This window comes from Balaenoptera ricei, chromosome 15, assembly GCF_028023285.1.
Source record: "Balaenoptera ricei isolate mBalRic1 chromosome 15, mBalRic1.hap2, whole genome shotgun sequence".
NCBI classification, from domain to species: Eukaryota; Metazoa; Chordata; class Mammalia; order Artiodactyla; family Balaenopteridae; genus Balaenoptera; species Balaenoptera ricei.
The window spans coordinates 71,584,470-71,606,179 of NC_082653.1; the positions used below are offsets into that span (position 1 = coordinate 71,584,470).

A 21,710-nucleotide genomic window follows, 5' to 3' on the forward strand; every position below is an offset into this window, starting at 1 on the left:
GGTCAGAAGGCTGGCCAGCATGAGAAAGGCAGGCTGGATATAAGGTTCCCATTTCAGGCCCTTTGTGTTTTGGAGGTTTTTTTTGTTTGGTTGGTTTTTTTTGGTTACAATTTAGTGGGTTTTGGTATATTCACAAGATTGTGCAACCATCACCACTATCTAATTCTAGAACATTCTCGTCAGCCCAAAGAAACCCCATACCCATTAGTAGTCACTTCCCATATCCCCTTCCCCTTCCCCCCATCCCCAGGCATCCACGAATCTGCTTTCCGTTTCTATGGATTTGCCAGTTCTGGACATTTCACATAATTGGAATCATATAATATGTGACAACCTCTGTCTGGCTTCTTCTATTTAGCATAATGTTTTCAGGGTTCATCTCTGTCGTAGCACGTACCAGTCCTCCGTGCCTTTGTATGGCCGAATACTATCCCTTTGATGGATAGACCGCATCTTGTTTGTCCATTCCTCAGTGGACGGCCATTTGGGTTGTGTCCACTTTTTGGCTGGTATGAAGAATGCTGCTGTGAACATTCACGTACACATTTTTGTGCGGACATGTGATTCCATTTCTCTTAGGTGTATATGAGGAGTGGAGTTGCTGGGTCAGATGGTAACTCTGTGTGTAACCTTTTGAGGAGCTGCCAGATTGTCTTCCAAAGCAGCTGCACCATTTTGTCATTTCTTAACAGTGAGGGCCCTGGGTGTCTTCCTCTTCCTGATACCTGTTGGCCACTCTGGCCGCAGTTGGGGTCAGTGGTGCCCAGCGTCCCATCTGCCCCGCCCCCATCTGACCCTTGTAGAGGCCCTCGGGCATCTTCAAAGAACCCCTGAGCGTCGGGGAGCCCAGTTTGTAAAGCACTGATCTTTTCACTCATCTGATTCGTAGACATTTTCACAAAATGATCATCTCCAGTGCAGGCAGATGTAGGAAAGTGGACTCTCACGTTAACTGCTGGTGAGAGTGTAAATGATGTAACGTTTGGGAAAACGACGTGGCAGAAGCTATTGAGGTTTAAAATCCACATACTTCCTGACTGCATTGTTCTCCTTATGTAAACATAAGGACCAGAGCATTCGGCTGTTTATTGAAACACCGCGGCAGAACCACCTTAATGTCCACCAGCAGGGGGATGGTTGAATGAATAATGATGCATCCTGTCTATAAAACATGCATCCATCAAAAGAATGAGTCACGTATGCCTGTATTGACCTGAAGAGGTAGTCATGATATATCATTAAATGAAAAAAGCAGACTTCACAGTAATACATATTGTATGATTCCGTTTTTATTTTTAAAAAATCCTTATGTGTGTACAGCCCCTTCATGTTTCATTTGAGGAAACTGAGCCCCGGGGCTCAGGGTGACTTACTCAGGGCAGAGGCAGGGCCGGATCCTCAGTCCCCCCATCAGCCCAGTCCTGCTGGCTGGCGAGGGATCACATTCGCCCCCGGGTCAGAGGAGGGGGACCAAGCAGGCCGGAGAGGAGGGCCCTGCAGGTGACACCTAGGGCAGGGGGCTGAGAGCCAGCCAAACGGGCAGCTCTGAGGAGGTGTCCTGCGACTAACGGGGCTTTTCTGTGTCGCCTCTGGTTTTTCTCCCATGGAGTAGCCGAAGGACATCGGGTACCTTGCTCAGCACCAGCTCTTTGACCAGGTAAGTCCGAGCCCCTCTACCCTTCACCCTCTCCCCCTCTCCCACCTCCCTTCCTGGGCGCTGGCCCCAGAGGGTTGGAAAGGGGTCGCAGCCTCGTTTGCTCCCCAGTGGTACTGCCCCCTGCGGTGAGCAGGGAGGCCCCCTGTGCCTCTGCCCGTGCCCTACTCGCCAGCGGGAAGCAGGGGAGCAGAGCAGGCCCTAGGCTGGCCCCCGGGGGATGGAGCCTGAAGCCCGGGTGTGGTCGGAACTGAGGAACAGGTCCCCCAGGTGAGGGTGGCAGGCTCTGACCTGACCCAGAACGAGCGAGCTGCCGCCGACCTTGACTCACAGGGTCCCCTGGGCAGGGCCTGGAGCCGCCCTAACCACCCCTCAATCGTCTGCTTATGAGGCAGGCTCCCCGTACCTGGGCCTGTGCGCTGGGGCAGGGCCCGGGTTCCACTCCTCTGGCTACCCTGACCGGCTGGATGGAAGACCCTCAGGACGAACTGGTGGAGACTGAAAGAGGAGGGGGCCGTGGGCTGGAGCTGAGGGGAGGAGCAGGGCTCAAGGCCGAGGCCAGTCCCAGGGAGAGGCGCCTCGTGAGCCGGGGTCGGAGAGCAGAACGAATCCCCGTGCTGGGCGCGTCCACCGGCGTGAGAGGGTTTGGTCAGAAAAGCAGAGCAGGAAGCCGAAGAGGGGGGCTGGGGCCAAGCTGGGAGGGCCTTGAAGGCCAGGCCAAGACAGCGAGGAGCCTTAGGACATTTGTGAGCCGGAGGGTTCCCACTCCAAGTTAGTATTCCCAGGAGAATCCAACAGGGGAGCCGGGGGATGCACGGAGAGCGCCTAGGGGAAGAAGAGGGACAGTGGCAGGCTGCACTAGCCCTTTCTCCGTCACACATCCTCCCCTGAGACCGTCCAGGTGTGGCCCAGACATCGCCAGCATCCTGGCTTTTAGAGTGCAGGGTCCATCCTGGGCCGCACCCAGATCAATGGCACCAGCATCACCTGTCACCCAGACCTGGGTCAGGTGGGGCCCGTAGCCACCAAATGCAGAGCTGGGGAAGCGGCGGGAACCGGGACCGTCTGGCTCGTGGGGAGTGAGGAGATGGGGCTGTGCAGTGATGTGCAGGATGGCCGCAGCTGAGTTGGCAGAGGACAGGAAGAAAGGCCGCAGAAGGTGAACAGGGATTGTCTGCGGGGGGTGAGAGGGCGAGGGGGTTCCTCCCTCTCTTTTCTGCGGTTTCCAAATCATCTATAATGAGTACGTACAGTCCTCGTAATGAGAAGAACAGAGACTTTGTTTTTAAATGCAAACAAAACGGAACAAAGTGAAGTGTAGCGTGAATCAGATTGCATCCTGCGCTTTCAAAGCCGTCCAGTTAGGATGCCGAAATGCTTAGAGGAGGGCTCACCCTGGGGAATGACCGGACAGTTGGGCTTTCCGTCCACCCCTTGCCTCATCCCCCGCTCTCCTCTTCACTCTGTACTTGGGGGGTGGCCGGGGCTGTGACCCTGGTGTCTGGCGGGAGACGGCTGCTTTGTAGGCAGGCCCCTGTGCACCGGCACTGAACCCTGCCCTGGGGACGCCGGGACAAAGGAGACAGTCGCTCTCCTGCCCCGTGGACCTGAAAAACACATGTATCTGAGGGTAATGAGCGCCTTGAAGAAAAGGAAAAATGTACCCTACAAAGGAGGCTGGGCAGGGCAAGGGCCCTTTCCATCCGATGGTCAGGGAAGGGGTCTTGGGGAGGTAATGTCTCAGCAGCAGCCCAAAAGATGAGCAGTAGGTACCCAGCCACATGGCAGATATTTTGCCCATTTTTTTTTTATTGGGTTGTTGGTCTTATTTTGAATTTTAGGAATCCTTTATATATGTTCTGGATGCAAGCTAGTTGTCAACCGTAAGCATTGTGGGTATTTTATCTCCGTCATCAACTTGCCATTTTATTTTCTTCTCGTGTCTAAAAGGACATGACAAGTGCCATGCCAGCTGGGAGAGCAGCAGCTGTGAACTTTCACCTTCAAGGGGCAGGAGAGTTCAGCGTGGCCGGAGCCGAGCGCATGAAGGGGAGGGAAGTGGCAGATGGGGCCTGAGAGGAAGATCAGGGCTGGAGGAAGGATGGTTTTCTTAATGTGAAGGGAAGTGTTTCCAGGATGGCTGCGGCACTGTCTGGGGAGGAGTTGAAGTGACAGGTGTGGAAGCAGGGAGACCGCTAGAAGGCTGCTGCAGCGGTCCAGGGAGAGCTGACGCCGCGCGTGGAGAGATGGGGTTAGGGTGTGTGTGAGCTGCCGGCACCTGACATGGTGGGTGTGCAGAGACCGAGGGAAAGGGAGCAGCCCAGGAAGACTCCTAGGTTTGGGACCCGAGCCACTCGTTAGGTGGAGCTGAGGCATCCGGGGGGACTTGGCAGATGTGGTCTTGGCCAGGCCTGACGCCACAGCTGCCCAGAGTGGGCAGTGCTGGGCGAGAGGCGAGGTCAGGGGCTGGGTCTGTGCCCTGAACAGGGAAGACCTGGGTCATTCGGGGTCAGGACCACAGCCAGTGGGAAGCTGGGGTCCCTGTCCTGACCGGGGGGCCCCAGTTGGGGCTGTGCCAGCCTCCGGGAGCTGCAGGTCCAAAGTTACAGGGGGGCAGGAGGTGATGGGGCCGCGTGGGCTGTGTTCTCTTGCCCAGGCTTCCCCATGTGAGGACTCGTAGGTCCTGAGTCCTGTCCTCTCTTGCTAAGTGAAGAAAAGGGGGATTCAGGTTGATTAGGCCCCTACCACGTGATCTCAAGAGACCGGCCTGTCCTATCCCCTGGCCTCCGTCATACTGGGGCTCGGCCTCCCAGGGCCCCTGGAAGCCACAGGTCATCTTGGCTCCCTGTCTTGGAGCAGCCAATTGCCATTTTACTAGAACACGAGGAAGCACATTTAGAAGTAGAAGGCAAAGTACATGATTATTTTTATGACAATCGAAGACTTTGAAGGCGTTTTGTCTTGGGACCCCAGAAGTGGGTTTTCTCCTCTGCTGTCAGACTACCTTGGGGATTGCCGGAGCCCTGGGGCCATCATGCAGCGCAGAGGGACCGCCTGGCCTGCCAGCCTCTGTGTGGCTTCTGGGGCCTTCTCTGCCTGCACGAAGCTCAGGGTCGCCCCACCCAAAACCTCTTACTGACTCCCCTCCCAGCGACCCTGTGTTTCAGAAGATTTTGGCCACTGTGCTTGGTCTGCCTTCAAGTATCAGTCACGTCTAAGACAGTTTCTCCTCTTGGCGTCTCTGAATCCTTGGCCAGTGGCTCTGATGACACCGTCTGGTCAACCAGTCACCTCTCAGGAAACCTGATGATGTCACCAGGAACCAGGCAGCTTCTCAGCATCCCCCAGGGCTGGAGTCTGGCGTAATCCCAGCCAGAAACCGTGTGGTGTGACAGCGAGCCTGGCAGGGGAGACGCAGGCAGTTCCCAGAGGCCTTTGGCGTCTCGCCACTCGCTGGGGAGCCCCACAGGACAGGGCACCTCAGACTGTGAACTTCTCTGTCAGCCCAAAGCAGTGGACACAGCAGCATTTCCGCATTTCTACATGGGCTGTTGGAGACAGACTCTAAAAGTACGGAACAGCCCAGGCTCCCCGCAGGGAGAACTTTCCAGCTGCCCCCTGCGATTGTTGCACTAAAGTAATGGCCAGTCCACCTGCAGGTGTCCCTTCAGCCCCGAGAGCTCAGTCTGAAAATACCTGAGTAAACTAGCATAGTGGGTCCCCTTTGCAACCTTTTGGGAACCAAACTTAAGTTTCTATTTAACTTCCCAAAGCCTCCGAGCATTTGCCGGCAGAGCAGGCAGTCTTGGGAGCTGGGGGCTCGGCAGGGCTGTGTGGACTGGCCCCATTTGGAAAGAACCGGAGTCTCAGAGTGAAGAAACCACTCACCCTGGCTGAAGCCACTTCCCGACCAGGCCTGCAGAAGGCAGCTCCAGCCCCTCCCTCAGGGCGGCTGGATTCCTCACGGGCCCTGGGAGTGGAGCCCTGGAGCTGCCTTCTGCGGGTCTGGTCGGGAAGTGAGGAGGTGTGGGGCATAAGAAAACATGAGGGGACTCACGGTACTTGCCGTTTTAAAGTATAAGGTGGTCCCCAACTTAGGATTCTTCAACCTTATGGTGGTGCCGAAGTGATATGCGTTCAGTAGAAACTGTACTTTGAATTTTGAATCTGGCTTTTTTCCTGGGCTAGTGGTGTGTTTACGATACTCTCTCGTGATGCTGGGCTGGGTCTCCCAGTTCGTCACACGATCATGAGGGGAGACGATGGATACGGTCACAGCCACTCTGTACCCAGATAACATTCTGTTTTTTGCTTTCAGTACGGTATCCAATAAATTGGGTGAGGTAGTCAACACTTCATCATAAAATAGAGTTTGTGTTCAATGATTTTGCCCAATTGTAGGCTAATGTAAGTGTTCTGAGCACGTTTAAGGCAAGCCAGGCTCAGCAATGATGTTCGGCAGATTAGGTGTACCAAACGTGTTTTCAGCTTTCGATATTTTCAAATTACGATGGGTTTATCGGGACACAACCCCATCGTAAATCGAGGAAGAACCTGTCCATCTCATTAGAGATGGTCACTGACGGTGCCGGGGCAGGTCAGCTGACCGCACCTCCTCGTACAGCCCTCGTCCTTCCCCGGGAGCCCTAACTGCACAGCCTCCCGGAGGCCCCTGACGCCGCCACACAAAGGAGCAGCACAAGCTCACTTTCACCTGGGTCAAAGTCCATGAATGGTTTTAAGACTTCCACACTTGACCACATCGCTTTCTTTTTTTTAAACCAATTTTTTTTTTCACCCAATTTCTTTCTTTCTTTCTCTCTCTCTCTTCCCTCCCTCCCTCCCTTCCTTTCTTTCTTTCTGCATTGAGTCTTCGTTGCTGCCCGTGGGCTTTCTCTAGTTGTGGTGAGCGGGGGCTACTCTTTGCTGTGGTGCACAGGCTTCTCATTGCAGTGGCTTCTCTTGTGGCAGAGCACGGGCTCTAGGCACACGGGCTTCAGTAGTTGTGGCTCGCGGGCTCTATAGCGCAGGCTCAGTAGTTGTGGCGCACGGGCTTAGTTGCTCCGCAGCATGTGGGATTCTTTCCGGACCAGGGCTCGAACCCGTGTCCCCTGCATTGGCAGGTAGATTCTTAACCACTGTGCCACCAGGGAAGTCCTGACCACATCGCTTGATGCCACCAGCAGCCTGGCATGAGGGTGCCCCCTAAATTACCACATCCTCACCACCACTGAGTGTTACCACTTTTTCAGCTTCTGCCAATTTGATCAGTGGGAAATGGTGGCAATGTTTATTGCTAATGAGACTGAAACCCTTCTTTATATCTAATTTATCTTTACGTATGATCTGGTTTTTGTCCTTTTCTTATTTGTATACCTTATGTATTGGGATCCTTATTATTTTTCCTTATTATTTTGTATGCACTCTCTACATTAACCTTCCTTTACCACAGTTCAAATGTTTCCCATTTTACTCCCCATCTTTGTATTAAGTAACTTATCTTAAATGTACCAATTGTGATTGCTTTACCATTAGTAAAGTTTGGAAAATCTTCCCTTTCAGAGATTTCATTAACTACTCAGTCCCATTTTCTTTTTGTTTTTCTTTAATTTGATGTTCTAAAATTAGAAAATTGCAAGCTGGTTTATTTTTAGGTACAAAGCAGTGGTATCAGGTTTTTAAGAAAAGGAAACCAAGCTAAAATGCATATGACATGGAAAGAAATCTGAAAATAAAATTATAACCCTTCCCTAGCAATTATATATTTACTTTCTAAAATTGATTTTTAAACTGCTATACAGTAAAATATGGCTACAGTCATATTATTACACAAGAAGACAGTGTGTATCGGCCTTCCGGGAGAGTCAGTGGACTTCTAGGCTGCTGTGTCCCACAGGCCTGGTCTTAACCCCCCGCGTCTGCTCTGGCCCTACAGATCCCGGAGCTGAAGCAGGACATCAGCATCCCCGATTACTGCTGCCTGGGCGCCGGGGAGGAAGAGGAGATCACCATCAACGCCTGGTTCGGTCCCCAAGGCACCGTCTCCCCGCTTCACCAGGACCCCCAGCAGAACTTCCTAACCCAGGTTGGAGCTGCTCAGAACATCGGCCTTCCCCCTCCTCCTGGCCCAGCCACACGCGGCCTGGCCGCATTGTCCACATTTAAACACTAAAGAGATGAACCACTGACAGGGACGTGGACAGAAGTGAAAACAGAGAAACAAAAGGTACCCCGCCTCAGGGTGGGGCCCTCTGCCTGGTCGGGGCGGCTTCCAGCCATGGCTCCTGCATCGTCTGGGTTCCCGGACACCTCCTGAGGGCAGAGCAGGGCCGGGGCGCCATCTCAGGACGGAGCAAGTGCCCCGACGGCTGCCTCTCCCCTGCCGTCCATCGGAACCAGGCCAGCTTCTCCTGCCAGAATCCTCTCTCCAAATACGGGGAAGCTGCTCAGCCAGTGGGTGGTTTTACTGAGACCCAGACAGAGCAGCGCGCGCGCGTGCGTGTGTGTTGTAAGGGGAGGGGCACCTGTTATAAAACCACCTTCCGTCGTAGGCAGAGAGGTTTGACGAGGGAGAGTGTTCTTCCAGCCCGGGGACCAGTCCCCAGAGGCAGCAGAGAGGCCGGGAGCCAGACCGCCTCTCAGCCTTGTGAACGTGGGCCATTCACTTAACCTCTCTGTGCCTCCATTTCCTCACCTGTAAAATGGGGGGGAGAGGATAAACCACCTCGGAGGGCTGTGCTGAGGCTTAGAGTTAATAACACGTGCGGCACTGAGACAGCGGCGCCACGGTCGAGGCCGGTTAGCAACGGTAGCGAAGGCAGTCGCTCCTCACCTGGCGTGTGCGCCGGGCGCGGGGCGGCCGGGGCGGCCGGGCACCTGCTGAGGAGGGCGGCTCTCTTCCGTGCAGGTGATGGGCAGGAAGTACATCCGGCTGTACTCCCCGCAGGAGTCAGAGGCCCTGTACCCTCATGACACGCACCTTCTTCACAACACGAGCCAGGTGGGCCTGGGGGACCGGTGTGACCCGCCGTTTCCCCTCCTCCACACCCTGTCTCTGAGAGCAGGCCAGTGACTTCCTTCGCTTTCCTCAGGTTGACGTGGAGAATCCCGACGTGGAGAGGTTCCCCAGGTTTGCCGAGGCCCCATTCCTGTCCTGCATCCTGTCTCCGGGAGAGATCCTCTTCATCCCGGTGAAGTACTGGCATTACGTGCGGGCTCTGGACTTAAGCTTCTCGGTCAGCTTCTGGTGGTCGTAGCCCGAGAGGAGGGTGCCCGGCAAGCAGACGCGCTCGTGGTCACACGTCCTCCGCCCTGTGCCCGGCCCGGCCTGCGCCTGAGGACTGCCTCGCCGGGCACACGCAGGGCGAGGGGTGCCCAGGCCAGTGTGGGCAGCGGAGGGAGGCGGGTGGGACCCCAGAGGGACAGTCCAGGCCCACAACCCGCACAGAAGCTCCTGGGCTCTGAGGTTGGCTGCCTGGATTCCAGCCTGGCCCTGTCGCTTAATTGCTGTGTGATTTGGGGCAAGAAACTGCACTGTGTGTCTCCATCTGGAAAATAGGGCAGCGCTAGTCCTCACCACAGAGGGCTCTAGGGATGCGGTATAGGCAGAGCTGCGCTGCAAACCTCAGCCGGCTGTCCCCAGTCTTCATGATTATTACTGTTGTAAATACTGGCCTGTCAGGACAGCCGTGGCCCGCAGGCTCTGGAGTGGGGTGGCCATGGCCTGGTCACGGGGGTGGGTTCTTATCGGCTTGCTCAGCTCAGGCCTCTGCTGGGCAGTGGGGAGCCTGGGGCAGTTTCTGTCTTGGTTACTTCAGAGAAGTGCACAGACCCGCTAGCTTGGCGAATTTTCCGCTCCACACCCTCCCAGCAACCAGTCCCCCAGTCAAGAAACAGAACCACCTGGCAGGCCCCCTCCTGCCCCTTGCTGTCTCCATCGCCCAGGGGTCACTCCTCTCTGGAAGAGGGTTTTAGGCTAGGAGAGACCCAGGCTTCAGACTTTCCATAAACACATTTGTTTTGTTTGTATAAAACATGGGTGGTTCTGTTTGAATTTTGGCCAGGTAAGGATGCTGGGGGCAGGGGTGTCACAGACCTGCAGGAACAGCTGTGGAGGAGGCCCAGGGCCATGCCTCTACCTACCAGGCCTCTCTCCCTCCGTGGCCACCTCATGTCTGCTGGTCTGACCTTGACTTCAGTCTCTTCCCTCTTGTAGCTAGCCTTCTCCCCCGGGGGAGAAGATGGCCCCAGCAGGTCAACTCCAGATCCCAGCACCTCAGCCCACAGCTCAGAAACCTCAGGGAAGGTTCTGACCATTGGGCCTGGGACCTTTGCCCGTTCTGGGGCGATGCCGTGGGGCAGGGAGTGGCTGCTCTGATTGGCGGGGCCTGGCTCACAGGCGCCCCCCCCCCCCCGAGTTACTGTGAGAAGGGGGGTGGGAAGCATTGATGGGCAGCTGAAACTAGCTACTAACGTCCTCTGTAACCAGGCCAAGGAATTTGAACCTTATCACGTAGGTCTTGGGGCTTCAGAGTTTTGAGCAGAGAGATCATCAGAATATATGTTTGATTCTCGGCAGGGAAGAGGAGGGGCTGATGGTCAAAGCTGCAGGGAGGCTGTGGGTCTGATGCCGTGGGTGAGCCCAGGCCAGGGCCGGGCGTGGAGGCCGGGCGAATACGAGAGCTGTTTAGAAAGGAATCGAGGGCTCTGTGAGCAATTGCTTGTGAGGTCGTTTATTCCCCTACCCAGCATTATTGATAGCTATTCGCCTCATTTTTCATATGAAGAACTTACAGCAAATATCAACGCCGCTGAAGGCAGTCAGGCATAAAATGGGGATGCCACCATGCCCACAGGCTCGCCGTCAGTGAGGAGACGGGCTGCAGACGAGCCGTAATAACCCCAGGGCTGCCTGCATAACCCCCACTCCTTCCCCGGCTCCAGCTCCCACGGTGGCCCAGCCTTAGGAGCCCATCCGTCCCAGCCGGCAGGCCCCACTCCTGCTGAGCCGCTGATGACGAAGAGCGGTTCATCTGTAACGCCGTGGTTCTGAAGTTAGGGACTAGAGGAAGCGTTCATTAAAACATATTGAGGCCTGGCCGCCTCGAGCAGGTGTCCCTTGTCAGATGGGAAGATGAAATCTTCATCTGCTCTCCGGGCAAGGCTCCCGTGTTGCTAGTATCCCGGCTGGAGGGCTGGCTTCCGCTCTGAGGGGTGTGGACTGAAGGCGGCTTAGAAGAAAGGTGTCGACCAGCTGCTCGTAGGGCCAAGGGGAGGTGCAGGCACCCACCCACCGGAGCTGCAGAGAGGGCTGCTCAACACCCGCGTCCTGTGCCAGGCAGGGCGCGGCATCGAGCAGGATGGGCACCCTGCCCTCCTTGTGTTTCGTGCTCTTGGGGGATCCCGAGAGGAGACGGACAATAAAATAAATAGTGCGGGTATTGATAAGTGCTGTGAAGGCAAGAGAACAGGGTGACGGTGGAATGTGGCCACGGGGGAGGGGCTGGGGACATGACTTTCATAGCTGACGTCTGAGTAGGAGCGTGAAGGACCTGGAATCCAGAACTCACACAGAGACTTGAGGAAGGTGCTCCGAGCAGCAGGTGCAGCAGCCCAAGGCAGGAAAGCCGCGGCCTTGGGAGGGAGGACGGGGCCGGCGCAGCGCGAGCTGAGGGCGCTGAGGGAAGCGGGAGGGCAGCTGGGGTTGGCAGGGCCAGAACTGTGGCAGCAGGGGGAGGGATGAAGGTGCTGAGCAAGGAGAGACGAGGGCTGATCACGCTGCCGTGTGAGAAGAGCCCAGAAGGGGGAGACCGGAGGCCGGAAGAGCGGTGAGTGTCCCCGGTCCAGTAATTCCTGGAGTGACACACTTGGGGCACCAGTGGGAGGGCAGAGCGGTGGGAGACAGGCTGTGCCCGGGGGCAGGCAGGGCCGGACCACAAAGGCCTTGAGTGCCAGGCAAGCGCTCTGGAACCTGGGGTTAGGGCTTTGGTTGGGCCATGCCAAGGGGTCCTCAGGAAGTTCACGCTGGCGTCACCGCAGGGGAGACTGGCAGCAGGAGGGCAGTGTCCCAGCGTCAGGTGCTCAGAGCTTCCTTGCCACCTGCGTGGTGTGACCCTGCCTGGCCTTGACCGCCCAGCCACCCGCCCAGACAGGCAGGAAGGCCACGACGTGCTGCTCTGCTTTTGGCCCCTGGCCTCCGTTCCCCCTTGTCCGGAACAGCATTGTGGAGGATCCCCTTCCTCCCGGGAGTGCAGCCTTGGAGGGTGTGTCAACCCCGAGCCCTTCCTGCACCTGCATCTTGAGGGCGCGTTGGGAGGACGAACAACAGCTGGAGCTGCTGTGCAGCGGCACCCGTCCCCACCGTGACCGGGGAATGGGTCTTACCCGCCGGAATCCCCGAGTCCAGGGTCCATGTTTTCTAGACCGGTTCTCCTGCCTTGCTGTCAGCAAGCTTCCTCAGACCCTCCCAAGAAACCCCTTTTCTGGGTAAGCTGGCTGGGGCTGGTTTTGGTGGCGTGCCTGGCACACAGCTGCACCCGCCCACCCGCCAGTCGGGGCTCCCACAGGGCTTCACCAAGGCTTGTATTTGCCTTCAGAAGGCTGGGCCAGGGGCCGGGCTGGCTCACAGCTGAACGCCTCTCGCTGCCTGGGGGTGGGCCTCAGGGCCCAGGCTGGACCTGGGTCCCGCTCCACAGCCGGTTGATGCAGGTGAATCGGGCAGAGCGTCCTTGCCTGCACGGGTGGAGGCCGCCCCGCCCTTCGGGCGCCAACGTTCATTCCCTCTCTCCCTGGTGATACCGTGTTCAGTTTGCTTAGAGAACCTCCTCACCCACCCACGTGGCTCGGGAGCGGCTGCCCCACTCACGGCTCACAGGTGGCCCAGGCCGAGAGTGCCGATTGGACTATCCCACTCTCCCCCACAGGTATCCAGATTGGATGTTTGCTGGGATGGGGGAGCCACTAGGTGAGACCCGCCCTCTTCCTCCTGATGGCGGGGCCTGGGTGAGCGAGGCCTGCAAGTATGGCAGCCATTTTGCTACCCTGAAGAAAGAGGCTGGATTTGCTGGAAGACCATGTTTTAGGTGCCAGCGTGAGGCCAACACTCATGATAACAGGGCAGAGACAGAAATATGGATGCTTGGTGACAACACTGGAACCACTAAGTCAAGCCTCTCCTAAAGGACCCCCTCTGGCCAAGTCCTTCCTTGTTTAAGCCACTCTGAGTTGGGTTTGCTGTCATGACTGAAGGGGTCCTGATTGATTCTGGGGCGGAAGGGAGGCGAGACAGGGAGTTAAAATAGTGTGGCAAGTGTGATGGTCAGAGACATGCGGGGAGGTGGGGGACTGGAGTGGAGGTGGTGACAGCCTAACCAAGATCGAAAGGGTGGACAGGTGTTGCCGACAAGGGTGGGACACACGAGGGGAGGGCAGGCAGGCGGGGGAGACGTGTGTGCAGAGGCCTGGCAGTGAGGAACACGATGGTTCATTCAGGGACAGAAAGAAATGCCGTGCCCTGGAAAGTAAGAGGGGAGAGGGGCTGAGGTACACGGGGCCCCATCGCGTGGCCCGGGCCTGCGGGCAAGAGCAGTCAGCAGGGGCGCACCAGGCCGCCTGGCACGGTGGGAAGGTGACTCTGCGGGAGAAGCCTGGAGCCGGTGGGCGATGCCGTTCAGGCCGGTGCATCTTGGGCCGAGGAGGGTGCAGCCCAGGGGGCCAAGGCCCCCACAAGCCCAAGTCAGGCCAGCCAGTGTGGGTGGGACGGGTGACCACAGCTGGGGACCGAAGGCAAAGCCGCCCTGAGCAAGTGGCCTCGGACGGTGCCGGGCGGGAGGAGCTCTGCCAGCCTCACTCCGCTCCGGAGCCCAAGCTGAGGGGCTCCCAACTCTCAAGTGAGCCCCAGGAAAGAGGGGCACACGACCACAGATGAGGCCGAGGTGGCTGCTTATTTAGCAAGTTTATTCCAAACCTGTTCAGAAGTGAACGTAAAAGATAAAGGAGGTGATTCACGTGAAACACGCAACTGATGCCTCTCTTCCAAACGGGGCGCGCCGGGCACTCCCCTGAAGGCGGCGGCCGGCTAGTGCTGCCTGGACCGCAAGGACCTTTTGTTCGATTTGGAGATGCCGGCCTCCCTCTCCTTCTCGGGGTCAAAGACTTCTGTACGCAGAAAAGCCACAAAATACTGTGAACGGTGTGGCCGGCTGCCATCCACAGCCATGTCTGTGTGCCAAGGACTCTGTCCTATGGGACATTCTACTCCCCAGGAAGGCAGAATTAGCCCCAGTTGACAGATAAACAAACAGAGGGAGCTGGGGACACCGCTTATACCTCCCCTCCCGAGACAGCTGCCGGGGAGAGAGCCTCGTCTACACCAGACCCTCACGTGCCTCAGGACGTCCACCAGGGTCTAGGGAGCCCTGTGGAACAGGGCAAGCAAGCTGGCCTCCGCTTACTCAGAGCTGCTTCAGCGTGTGCGGCTCAGGTCCTGTGCGCACGTGGCAGCTTTGTTGGAGCACCCCGTCTCCCTGCCCCCCGTGGCCCCTCAGGGCCAGGCACCAGAACTCGGGCACGCTCACAGCCCTGCCAGCCCAGCCGCCCGGAGGCCAGGAGGAGACAGCGGCTTGGGGACACGAACCTGGTATCTCGTGGGGCCAGTAGTCGTTGCAATGGGGGCAGCGCGGCTCCGAGTTGGACTGGAAGTACTTGGCCACACAAGGCAAGTGCATCCTGATTCCACAGGTCTCGCAGCTTTGACCCTGAAATGAGAAAGGTGATGGCCGTGGAGCCACAGCGTGGAACCCACCATGTTCATAAACCTTCAGGAAACTGCAAGGAAAACGTCCCGCAGGCTCAGTATTTTTGTCTTCCAGGCCCCAGATTAATAATAAGAACAACCCGTAAGTCTAACTTAGTGCAGTGGGTTTTAGTAAAGAATCTGACGAATGAGCACATGGGGAAGAAGCTCAAGACTCCAAAGGCCAGAGCGCGGCAGCAGGGGCGGCGGGCCAGGCCCTTGGAGCAGCAAGGCTGAGTCCCAGGCTCCCAGCACGTGTGGGTCCTGCAGTGGGCGTGAGGACGGCCACTTTTCAGAAGGCACTTTAGCAACGTGGAGCAAAGCTTTCAACAGTCGTGTGTGCACTCTGTTCCAGGAATTCCACTCCCAGGAATTCAACCCAAGAAAACAACCAGGTGCCCAAGGATGGACGTGCAAAGAGGCCTATCCCGGTGTAGGTGACAATCGCAAAGAGATAAAAAGGAAACATCAACACCCGGCACCGGTCCAGCTGCTCTGCTCTGCAGCCCTACAAATTACACAGGGGAAAACAGATGACGGGGAAACCATGGTTGAGACAGAAAGGTGTTCACCACACAGCTGCCGAGATAATATGGACCACACAGAAGACCTCTGAGAGCCTTATCTGGAAGAAAAGTAGAAAGAGCGCTGGGACGAGAACAGAGGGACCAGGGAGGAGAGGCGGGCCTCCGTGCGCTCACTCATGCTCGGACACTTCTGAGGAGACGCCCACCTTCTGCTCACGCTCGAGGAAGGCCTGGGGCCCAGAATGAGAGTTCTAGAAAGTGCCCGCCCCCCGCCCTGCGGTACCTGGATGAGGAGGCTGTGGCAGATGGTGCAGACCTTCACGGCGTCGGGGTACGTCTCCCGGATGTACTGCTCCATCTCCAGGATGGCCCGGCCGTGCAGCGTGAACTCCCCTTCCTTCTGCAGGGACACAACAGGAAGTGGCATCTTTTATGAAACTGGCACACCTGGCCCTCTTCCCACCCTGTATCTCTGCTCCCATGGCCCGAGGCCCAGAAACGGGGAGAGGTCCACACGCCCCTCGCCGCACAGGCTTTCACCAACCCCGGTCAACAGGCATCCACGCCGGCCTCTTGCAGAGCCTCTAGCGGTGAAAACTTGGACCCCCGCCCCCGCATCTTCTTAGCGCCTTCCTTGTGCCTTCACAGACAGGAATCACGGATCTTGCACGGCAGCCCCACGTGAGGCCTGCCCAGCCCCCCAGATGAGGACAGAGGCCGTGAAAGGGAGGCAGTGATCCCACGGCATGAACTCCACCCCCTACCCAAGCGCCCACTTCCTCCTCTCCTCCCCAGCGCCCCCCACCCCCACCCCCAGGGAGCAGCACAGCAGGTGCCCCCAGCCCTGCTGCCTGGAGCCTCCGAGGGGACCCTCCGTGATCACTTCCAGCCGCGCCACTTTACAGACAACGCTGGAGACGGTCCAGGGAGGCCCCCAGCGTGGCTGGGTGGCATGGCTGGTGGGGCGTCCCGGTTCCCCCAACCAGACACGCTGGAAAGCCAGGACGTACAGAAAACCTGGCTGTGGTAACTGCCCTACGGCCGGCTCACAGGGCAGAGGCAGGGGTCACAGAGGCCCACGGACGTTATTCATGAAAACCGACTAGTGAAGCGGGAGGTGAACCTCTTAACCATGTTCGTTCCCCTCCGCTGCCCGCGCTGGGGGAGGAGGAGCTGCCGGTGGGGCTCCTGGGCAAAGGGCACTGAAGGGCCGGTGGGCAGCTGGGGCAGGCCGACGTCGCAGGCCTTGCAGGAGAAGCCGCTACCGGAACCTGCGGCTGCTGGGTCAGCCCAGCGCCCCTTCGCGTCTCTGCTCTTCTCCACCTGACGCCTGCAACAAGCGGGGCCCATTTCTCCCACTTCACACCCCCTCCCCACCGTAACCCAGCCAGGAAGTGCATTCACTCTGGGCCTCCAGTGGCAGGTGGGTGACCAGCCAGAGGGAGACATGGCAAATGGGTGCAGAGTCAGCAGGAGCGCCGACTACGGGAGCAGGGCGGGCAGGCAGGATGCAGCCCGAGGACTGTCACAAGTGGACGGAGGCCCAGCACGAGGCACTGGTGTCCCGCGCCACAGGCTGTCGGGCCAGCCAGGAAGCGGACGGGAGCTCTGTGCCCCGCAGGTGCTGGGCACGGGAGGGCGGCCTCCCAGGCTGTCCTGGGTCCTGTGGCTGCTACCTTCTCAAAAGCTCCCAAGTTCGTAACAACGCTCCACCTCCACGGCCACCCTCACCCTCCTAACCGCCCTCTGGGCCCACCCTTGCTCCTCTGCAAGCCTCTCCAGCGACCTGAGCTCTGCGGGGCCCAGCCCTGTGATGCTCTGCCGTTCTTAGGCTGAAGAACCGAACCCCTTCCTGCCCACCTCCAGGCTCACCTCGTCCCCTCTTCCAGAGCGCTCAGCCATAGCTCCTTGCGCCCACCATGCCCACTCGGGCACAGGCTGCTCCTTCTGCCCTGGACCATGGTCCCCACCCCCCGTCCAGGTGCCTCCTATCTAGCCCTCAGCTGAGTGTCACTTCCTCTGCAGAGGGCAGGTTGCTCTGTTAGCGCTGTGGCCCTTGCATCGATCCCAAGGAGGAACGCCCAAAGCTGGGGTGAGCAAGTTCAAGTTCAGAGTCAGGCTCGAGTTGCAGTTACTAAACGTCTTCTAGCTGCCTGAAACTGCCCGGTGCTTGCTGTTCATGACGCCACTCATCCTCGGGGCCCCGTCACCGGGACAGGCGGCCTGCCCTGGATCTCCAAGGAAGACCCAAACCCAAGTGACCTCCCAGGCCTCACAGCCATCCTTTGAGCTGGGCTCTTGCAGCGGGGACTGGTGCCGAGGGTGCGCAGAGACGCAGCTGCCAGCAGACACCCAAGCTCCAAGGATCCACGCCTTCTCCGAGGCCGCCTCCATATCTTGGGGCCTCGCCTGCTGACCCTGACCACCCTCCAGGCCAGGGCCCCCTGAGGGGCTGCACAGGTGCCTCAGCACCTCCGTACCCTGTGCAAGGCCAGGGCGGAGCCTTGCGCAGGGTACCAGGCAGGGCTCTCCAGGTACTTTCGTAACAAAGTGCCACCAGGTGACATTCCCCCACAGCATGGCTTCTGAGGAAAGTCCCGTTTCTGAGAGGCTGAGGATGAGACTCAGACATGGTCCCTCCGGTCAAGGTGCTGCCCCAGGAAGGCTGGTCGGGGGGACTGGCCAGCACTCACCTGGCAGCCCCTCAGCTGTTCCTCGCAAGTGCCACAGAACTCACGGCCACGCCATGCTGACCACTTCAGAAAGCACCCTGCCCTCGTGACAAAAACACCTGCGCGCCACCACCGTCCTCACCCTTCAGACAGGAAACGGGCTCAGAGGCGAGAAGCCACTGCCAGAGGTACAGGCACGGCCGGAGGAGGACCCTGGGGGTGTCTCACCACCATGCCCCCCACCTCCTCCCGGGTCTGTTCCTTTGTCCACACGAGGCCGGAGGAGTCAGGCAGCAAGGGGGCTCCCCGGAGGCCCTCGGGGCTGCAGAGGCCAGTGCTCAGGGAACCCCCAGCCCTGGGAGGACGCACCAGCGTCTCCACTTCACTGAGGAAGAAGCAGAGAGCATGGGAGGCAGGGCCCAAGGCAAGTCCAGTGGATCCCAGAGGCGTTCTTTCCTTCTGTCGTCCCTGCTCTGGGCAGCAGAGCATCAGTCCCGATAAAGTCGGGCACACAGCCCTGCACTGTGGTGGGACAGCACCTGCATGTGCTAGACACACACGACCACCCTGGGGCCCAAAGCCGGGCACAGAGGCTGCGCCTGGGCAGCGGAGGGTGAGCTTCGGGGGATATGACGGGTGTTCGTATCAACAAGGTCCCGTATGAATACTGGTATTTCCTAATCTACGAGGATTTCTTGTATTATTTTGGGGGTAAGCTTGAGATAAATGCTGTTCCTCTGGAACTTCCTCTACCCACCCAGTCACCGTTCAGGAAGTAGTACCTCCAGGAGTGATGAAGTACAACGATGAAATAACAGTCCCCGCCCTTAGAAAGCCTGGCCCGAGGACGGAGCATGGTCAGTTACGACCCGAGCTGCCCGAGAACATTCCATATTGCCAAATCCACCCCAGAGAGGAAGAAAAACTGTGACAAAGCAATTGATGGGGACCTGCAGTCACCCAAGCTGGGGCCTGAACATGCTCTGCCTCTTGCCGGGTGTGGGACTTCACCCAGATCACGGAGCTGCAGTGGGCTCAGCTACAAAACATAGCTAAGGGGCTCCCCGCCCTCACAGGGGGGCTGGGAGGACCCAAGCACATGCTGCGCAGACACGCCCAGAGATGCTGGCACCCACTAGCAGCTCCCCGCCGCTGTGGCCTCTTCAGACATTTCCTCCCATCAGGCAAGTACCTCAGGCACTGAATGTTTCTGGTCAGACTACCAGGGCCGGCTCACCCTCTGAGATCAGTAACTCAGAACACTGTCGCCAGGACTCCAGAGGTGAGCTCCACCCCAAAAGGAAGTGAAGCATCATGTCACCACAGCAGCGGCCTCCAGCCAAGGGGCTGACCGCCAAATGAGGAAGCTGAGGGACTATCTCAGCACGTCCTGCCCAGACACTGGCCCCCGAGGGGCAGGGCTGTGGTGCACGAGGCAGCGCTGAGCCTGTCTGACTCGGGTTTCTTAGAAACGGTGGTGCATTTGTGGAAAAAGAACTGAAACATCTGACTGCTCCAGCCAACAGAATTAGACACAGGGCGTCGAGAAACTTAAACCTCTCACAGATTCCTACAGCCCCTCTCCAAACGCTTGTCTACACGTCCTCTTTGCTCTTTAAGGGCCACCATCTAAGTGAAAGAGCCCAACAGCGCTGGCCCTGGATAATACGACGCTGACAGCGATAACCACGACAGGGACGGTGACTCCTGTGGGGGCCCAGCGCTGGGACCCGACACACACCGGCTCGCCCCGCGCCTCACACACCCGGAGGTGCACGCTATCACCCCCCTCTCACAGGAACGCAGGGGCACCTGCACCGGGGTTCAGGCCCAGGGCTGACGCTAGCACCGTGCTCCTGCCCGCCATACTACATGACCTGCCTGGGGAGCAGAGTCTGGGGCCCACGGCTCTGCCACTTCCAGCTGGGGCTCCCCCACTTCCAGCTGGTGCTCCCCCAGGTCACGTGAATGAACAGGAGGTTCCAGTCGTCCTTGCAGGGTCACTGTGGGCCTCAAAGCAGAGAAGGGACCCGAACGGGCCTGGCTCAACAGACATCCATTAGATACAATATGGTTCTGGAGGAAAAACTGTGATGCATTCTAAAAAGTGAGCCAAGCTGGAAAACCCACGGCACGAAGTACCTCAATCAGCCATTTGTTTTGTACGAACTTCTGCAGCACATGCTCGGCTTCCTTCTTCCTCATCTTCTTGCCTTTAAGCTGATCAACCAGGTTCAAAATATTTGTGGAAGATGCAAAGCCAGTTTCCGAGTCAATAATCAGTTCCAACTGGAAGAAATAGATAACCACATTCATCTATTAAATTGGCAAAAACAACTTTCAAGCAATAATACCAATTTCTGGCAGGGGTGCAGTGAAACTATGCATATCACAGGCAGAACTGCAGGACTCTTCAGGAAAATAACTTAATAATATGCATCCAAAGCCATGAACAGTTTTGACCCAAGAGTCTCTCCTGTAACACCATCCCAAATGAATGACCTTAATGCCCCCCAAATCAAGAAGGGTCACTTCACCTCCCTGAAGGTGGAGAAGCTGAGGAATGAATGAATAAGGAAATGGGGCGGCACCCCTCCTACTCAAAGGTGGACGCAGGGCCGGGAGAGGCTGGCCGGCCAACTGCCCTAACACTTCTGCCCACAGCAGGGCACAGCCGCTGGGAAGACAGGTTTCCTGCACACATAGGTGTGTCCGGCATCTTAGAGCCCAATTCTCAACCTCGGCTGCTGATCGTCCCCAGAGGAGGCTTAGAAAGGAAGGATTCCAGGACTCGGTCCTCAGAGACTTGGACTCGACAGACCTGACCTGAGGCCAGAATGTCTGCGTTGTTTTTACCTCCCCAGTTACTACGGTGCAGCCAGAGCTGAGAAGCACTGTCTCGACCAGGCACTCAGCCCGGTGAGTGACAAGGTGGCTGAGTGAGCAGCTCCAAAGCCGGGCAGGCAGAGCAGCGCTTCACAAACGTGCCTGTGCAAACGGATCGGGGGCACCTTCTTAGAATGCAGTCTGGGTGGGGACTGGGATTCGGCCTTTCTAGCAAGCTCCCGGGCGACGCTGCCGCGGTACCAGGCACTGACACCTGCTCACCTGCCTCACCCACCCAGGAGGCCCACTGTTGCTCAACCAGCTGGGGTCAAACCCGGACCAGCCTTTCTTTCCTAGGCAGCCGTGGCGACCTCCCCAGCAATCACCTGGCAGCTGTGAATTCTGGGCGAGGTGCTCGGTGACATCCCTCTGCAAAGGGCTTTCTCAGGCAGCACTGGTGACCCTCTAAGATTGCAGTTTCCATTTCCAGTGAAAGACAGGAATTCCCACAAGAAGCCCAGCTGCTGGGCAATGGGAGCTACTGTACTTACAGCCTTTCTAAACAGATCCAGCTCATTCTCTGCAAAGTCTGAAGCCATTTTAGAAATTGAAGTTGTTGCAAGATTCACCTAAAAAATAAGTCAGCGTGAGGGTCAGGTTGTGCCCTTCACTTGTCAGTTAATTCACTTGTTGGCGCTCTCTCCCTCCCCGCCTCCCTCCCTGCCTTGCCAAGTCACGGAGCACCTGTGTCCCGGCACTGTGGGCCACAGGAATAAATTTGTAACCGGTCTTATGTTACAGGCTTAAACCTGTAGCTCAGTCAGTATGTCTAATTTTCAGAGATTTTAGAATTCCCAAGATTGTGTGGTATCTTCCAAACTCAGATAAATTCAGGAAACTTGTCTGCGTGCTAACGGAGCTTCAAATGCAAAAGGCACTGGGAAGTCTAGCAGTAAATAAATCTGATTTACCGATTTGACCCAGCATTTCCATGTTATTTGACTCCATGACCCTTTCTTCCATGGAACAACGTTTGGGAAACCCTGGGCTAGAGCACCTTTCTGTGTGGGCCCGGTGGGTAGGAGCCTGATCTCCTTTGACGGCCTAAGGTGGTTCCCGAGCCAAGGATGGGGGTTTGTATTTCACCTCCTTCCCTAGCTGGGAGGGAAAACCTGAAAACAGGAGGCCCCAAATATGTCTCAGTCCTTAGCGGCCACGCACGTTGTTTCTTTTCCCAG

General features: G+C 57.5%; 3 protein-coding genes across 4 annotated transcripts in view; 1 reads left to right on the forward strand and 2 right to left on the reverse strand.

Annotated features, from left to right (window-relative positions):
* The window catches only part of KDM8 (lysine demethylase 8), a 34,621-nt gene extending 13,170 nt beyond the window's left edge, over positions 1-21,451 (forward strand). The window contains exons 5-8 of the mRNA XM_059898056.1: positions 1,613-1,657; positions 7,590-7,739; positions 8,562-8,654; positions 8,746-21,451. Of these exons, the coding sequence (XP_059754039.1) occupies positions 1,613-1,657; positions 7,590-7,739; positions 8,562-8,654; positions 8,746-8,910 (453 nt within the window). The 3' untranslated portion in view covers positions 8,911-21,451. The remainder of the gene's footprint in view (positions 1-1,612; positions 1,658-7,589; positions 7,740-8,561; positions 8,655-8,745) is intronic.
* On the reverse strand, positions 10,371-11,875 carry LOC132349892 (uncharacterized). The gene is made up of 3 exons (XM_059898707.1): positions 11,798-11,875; positions 11,224-11,677; positions 10,371-10,952 (listed from the first exon to the last, which is right to left on the reverse strand). The coding sequence occupies exons 1-3, from the start codon at positions 11,873-11,875 to the stop codon at positions 10,732-10,734; spliced, it is 753 nt and encodes a 250-aa protein (XP_059754690.1). The 3' UTR covers positions 10,371-10,731.
* Positions 13,589-21,710, reverse strand: part of NSMCE1 (NSE1 homolog, SMC5-SMC6 complex component) — a 37,244-nt gene continuing 29,122 nt past the window's right edge. For both annotated transcript variants that reach the window (XM_059898055.1, XM_059898054.1), the window contains exons 4-8: positions 21,024-21,101; positions 19,789-19,935; positions 15,258-15,374; positions 14,289-14,409; positions 13,589-13,810 (exon numbers count right to left, since the gene is read on the reverse strand). In XM_059898055.1, the coding sequence (XP_059754038.1) occupies positions 13,731-13,810; positions 14,289-14,409; positions 15,258-15,374; positions 19,789-19,935; positions 21,024-21,101 (543 nt within the window). In that variant the 3' untranslated portion in view covers positions 13,589-13,730. The remainder of the gene's footprint in view (positions 13,811-14,288; positions 14,410-15,257; positions 15,375-19,788; positions 19,936-21,023; positions 21,102-21,710) is intronic.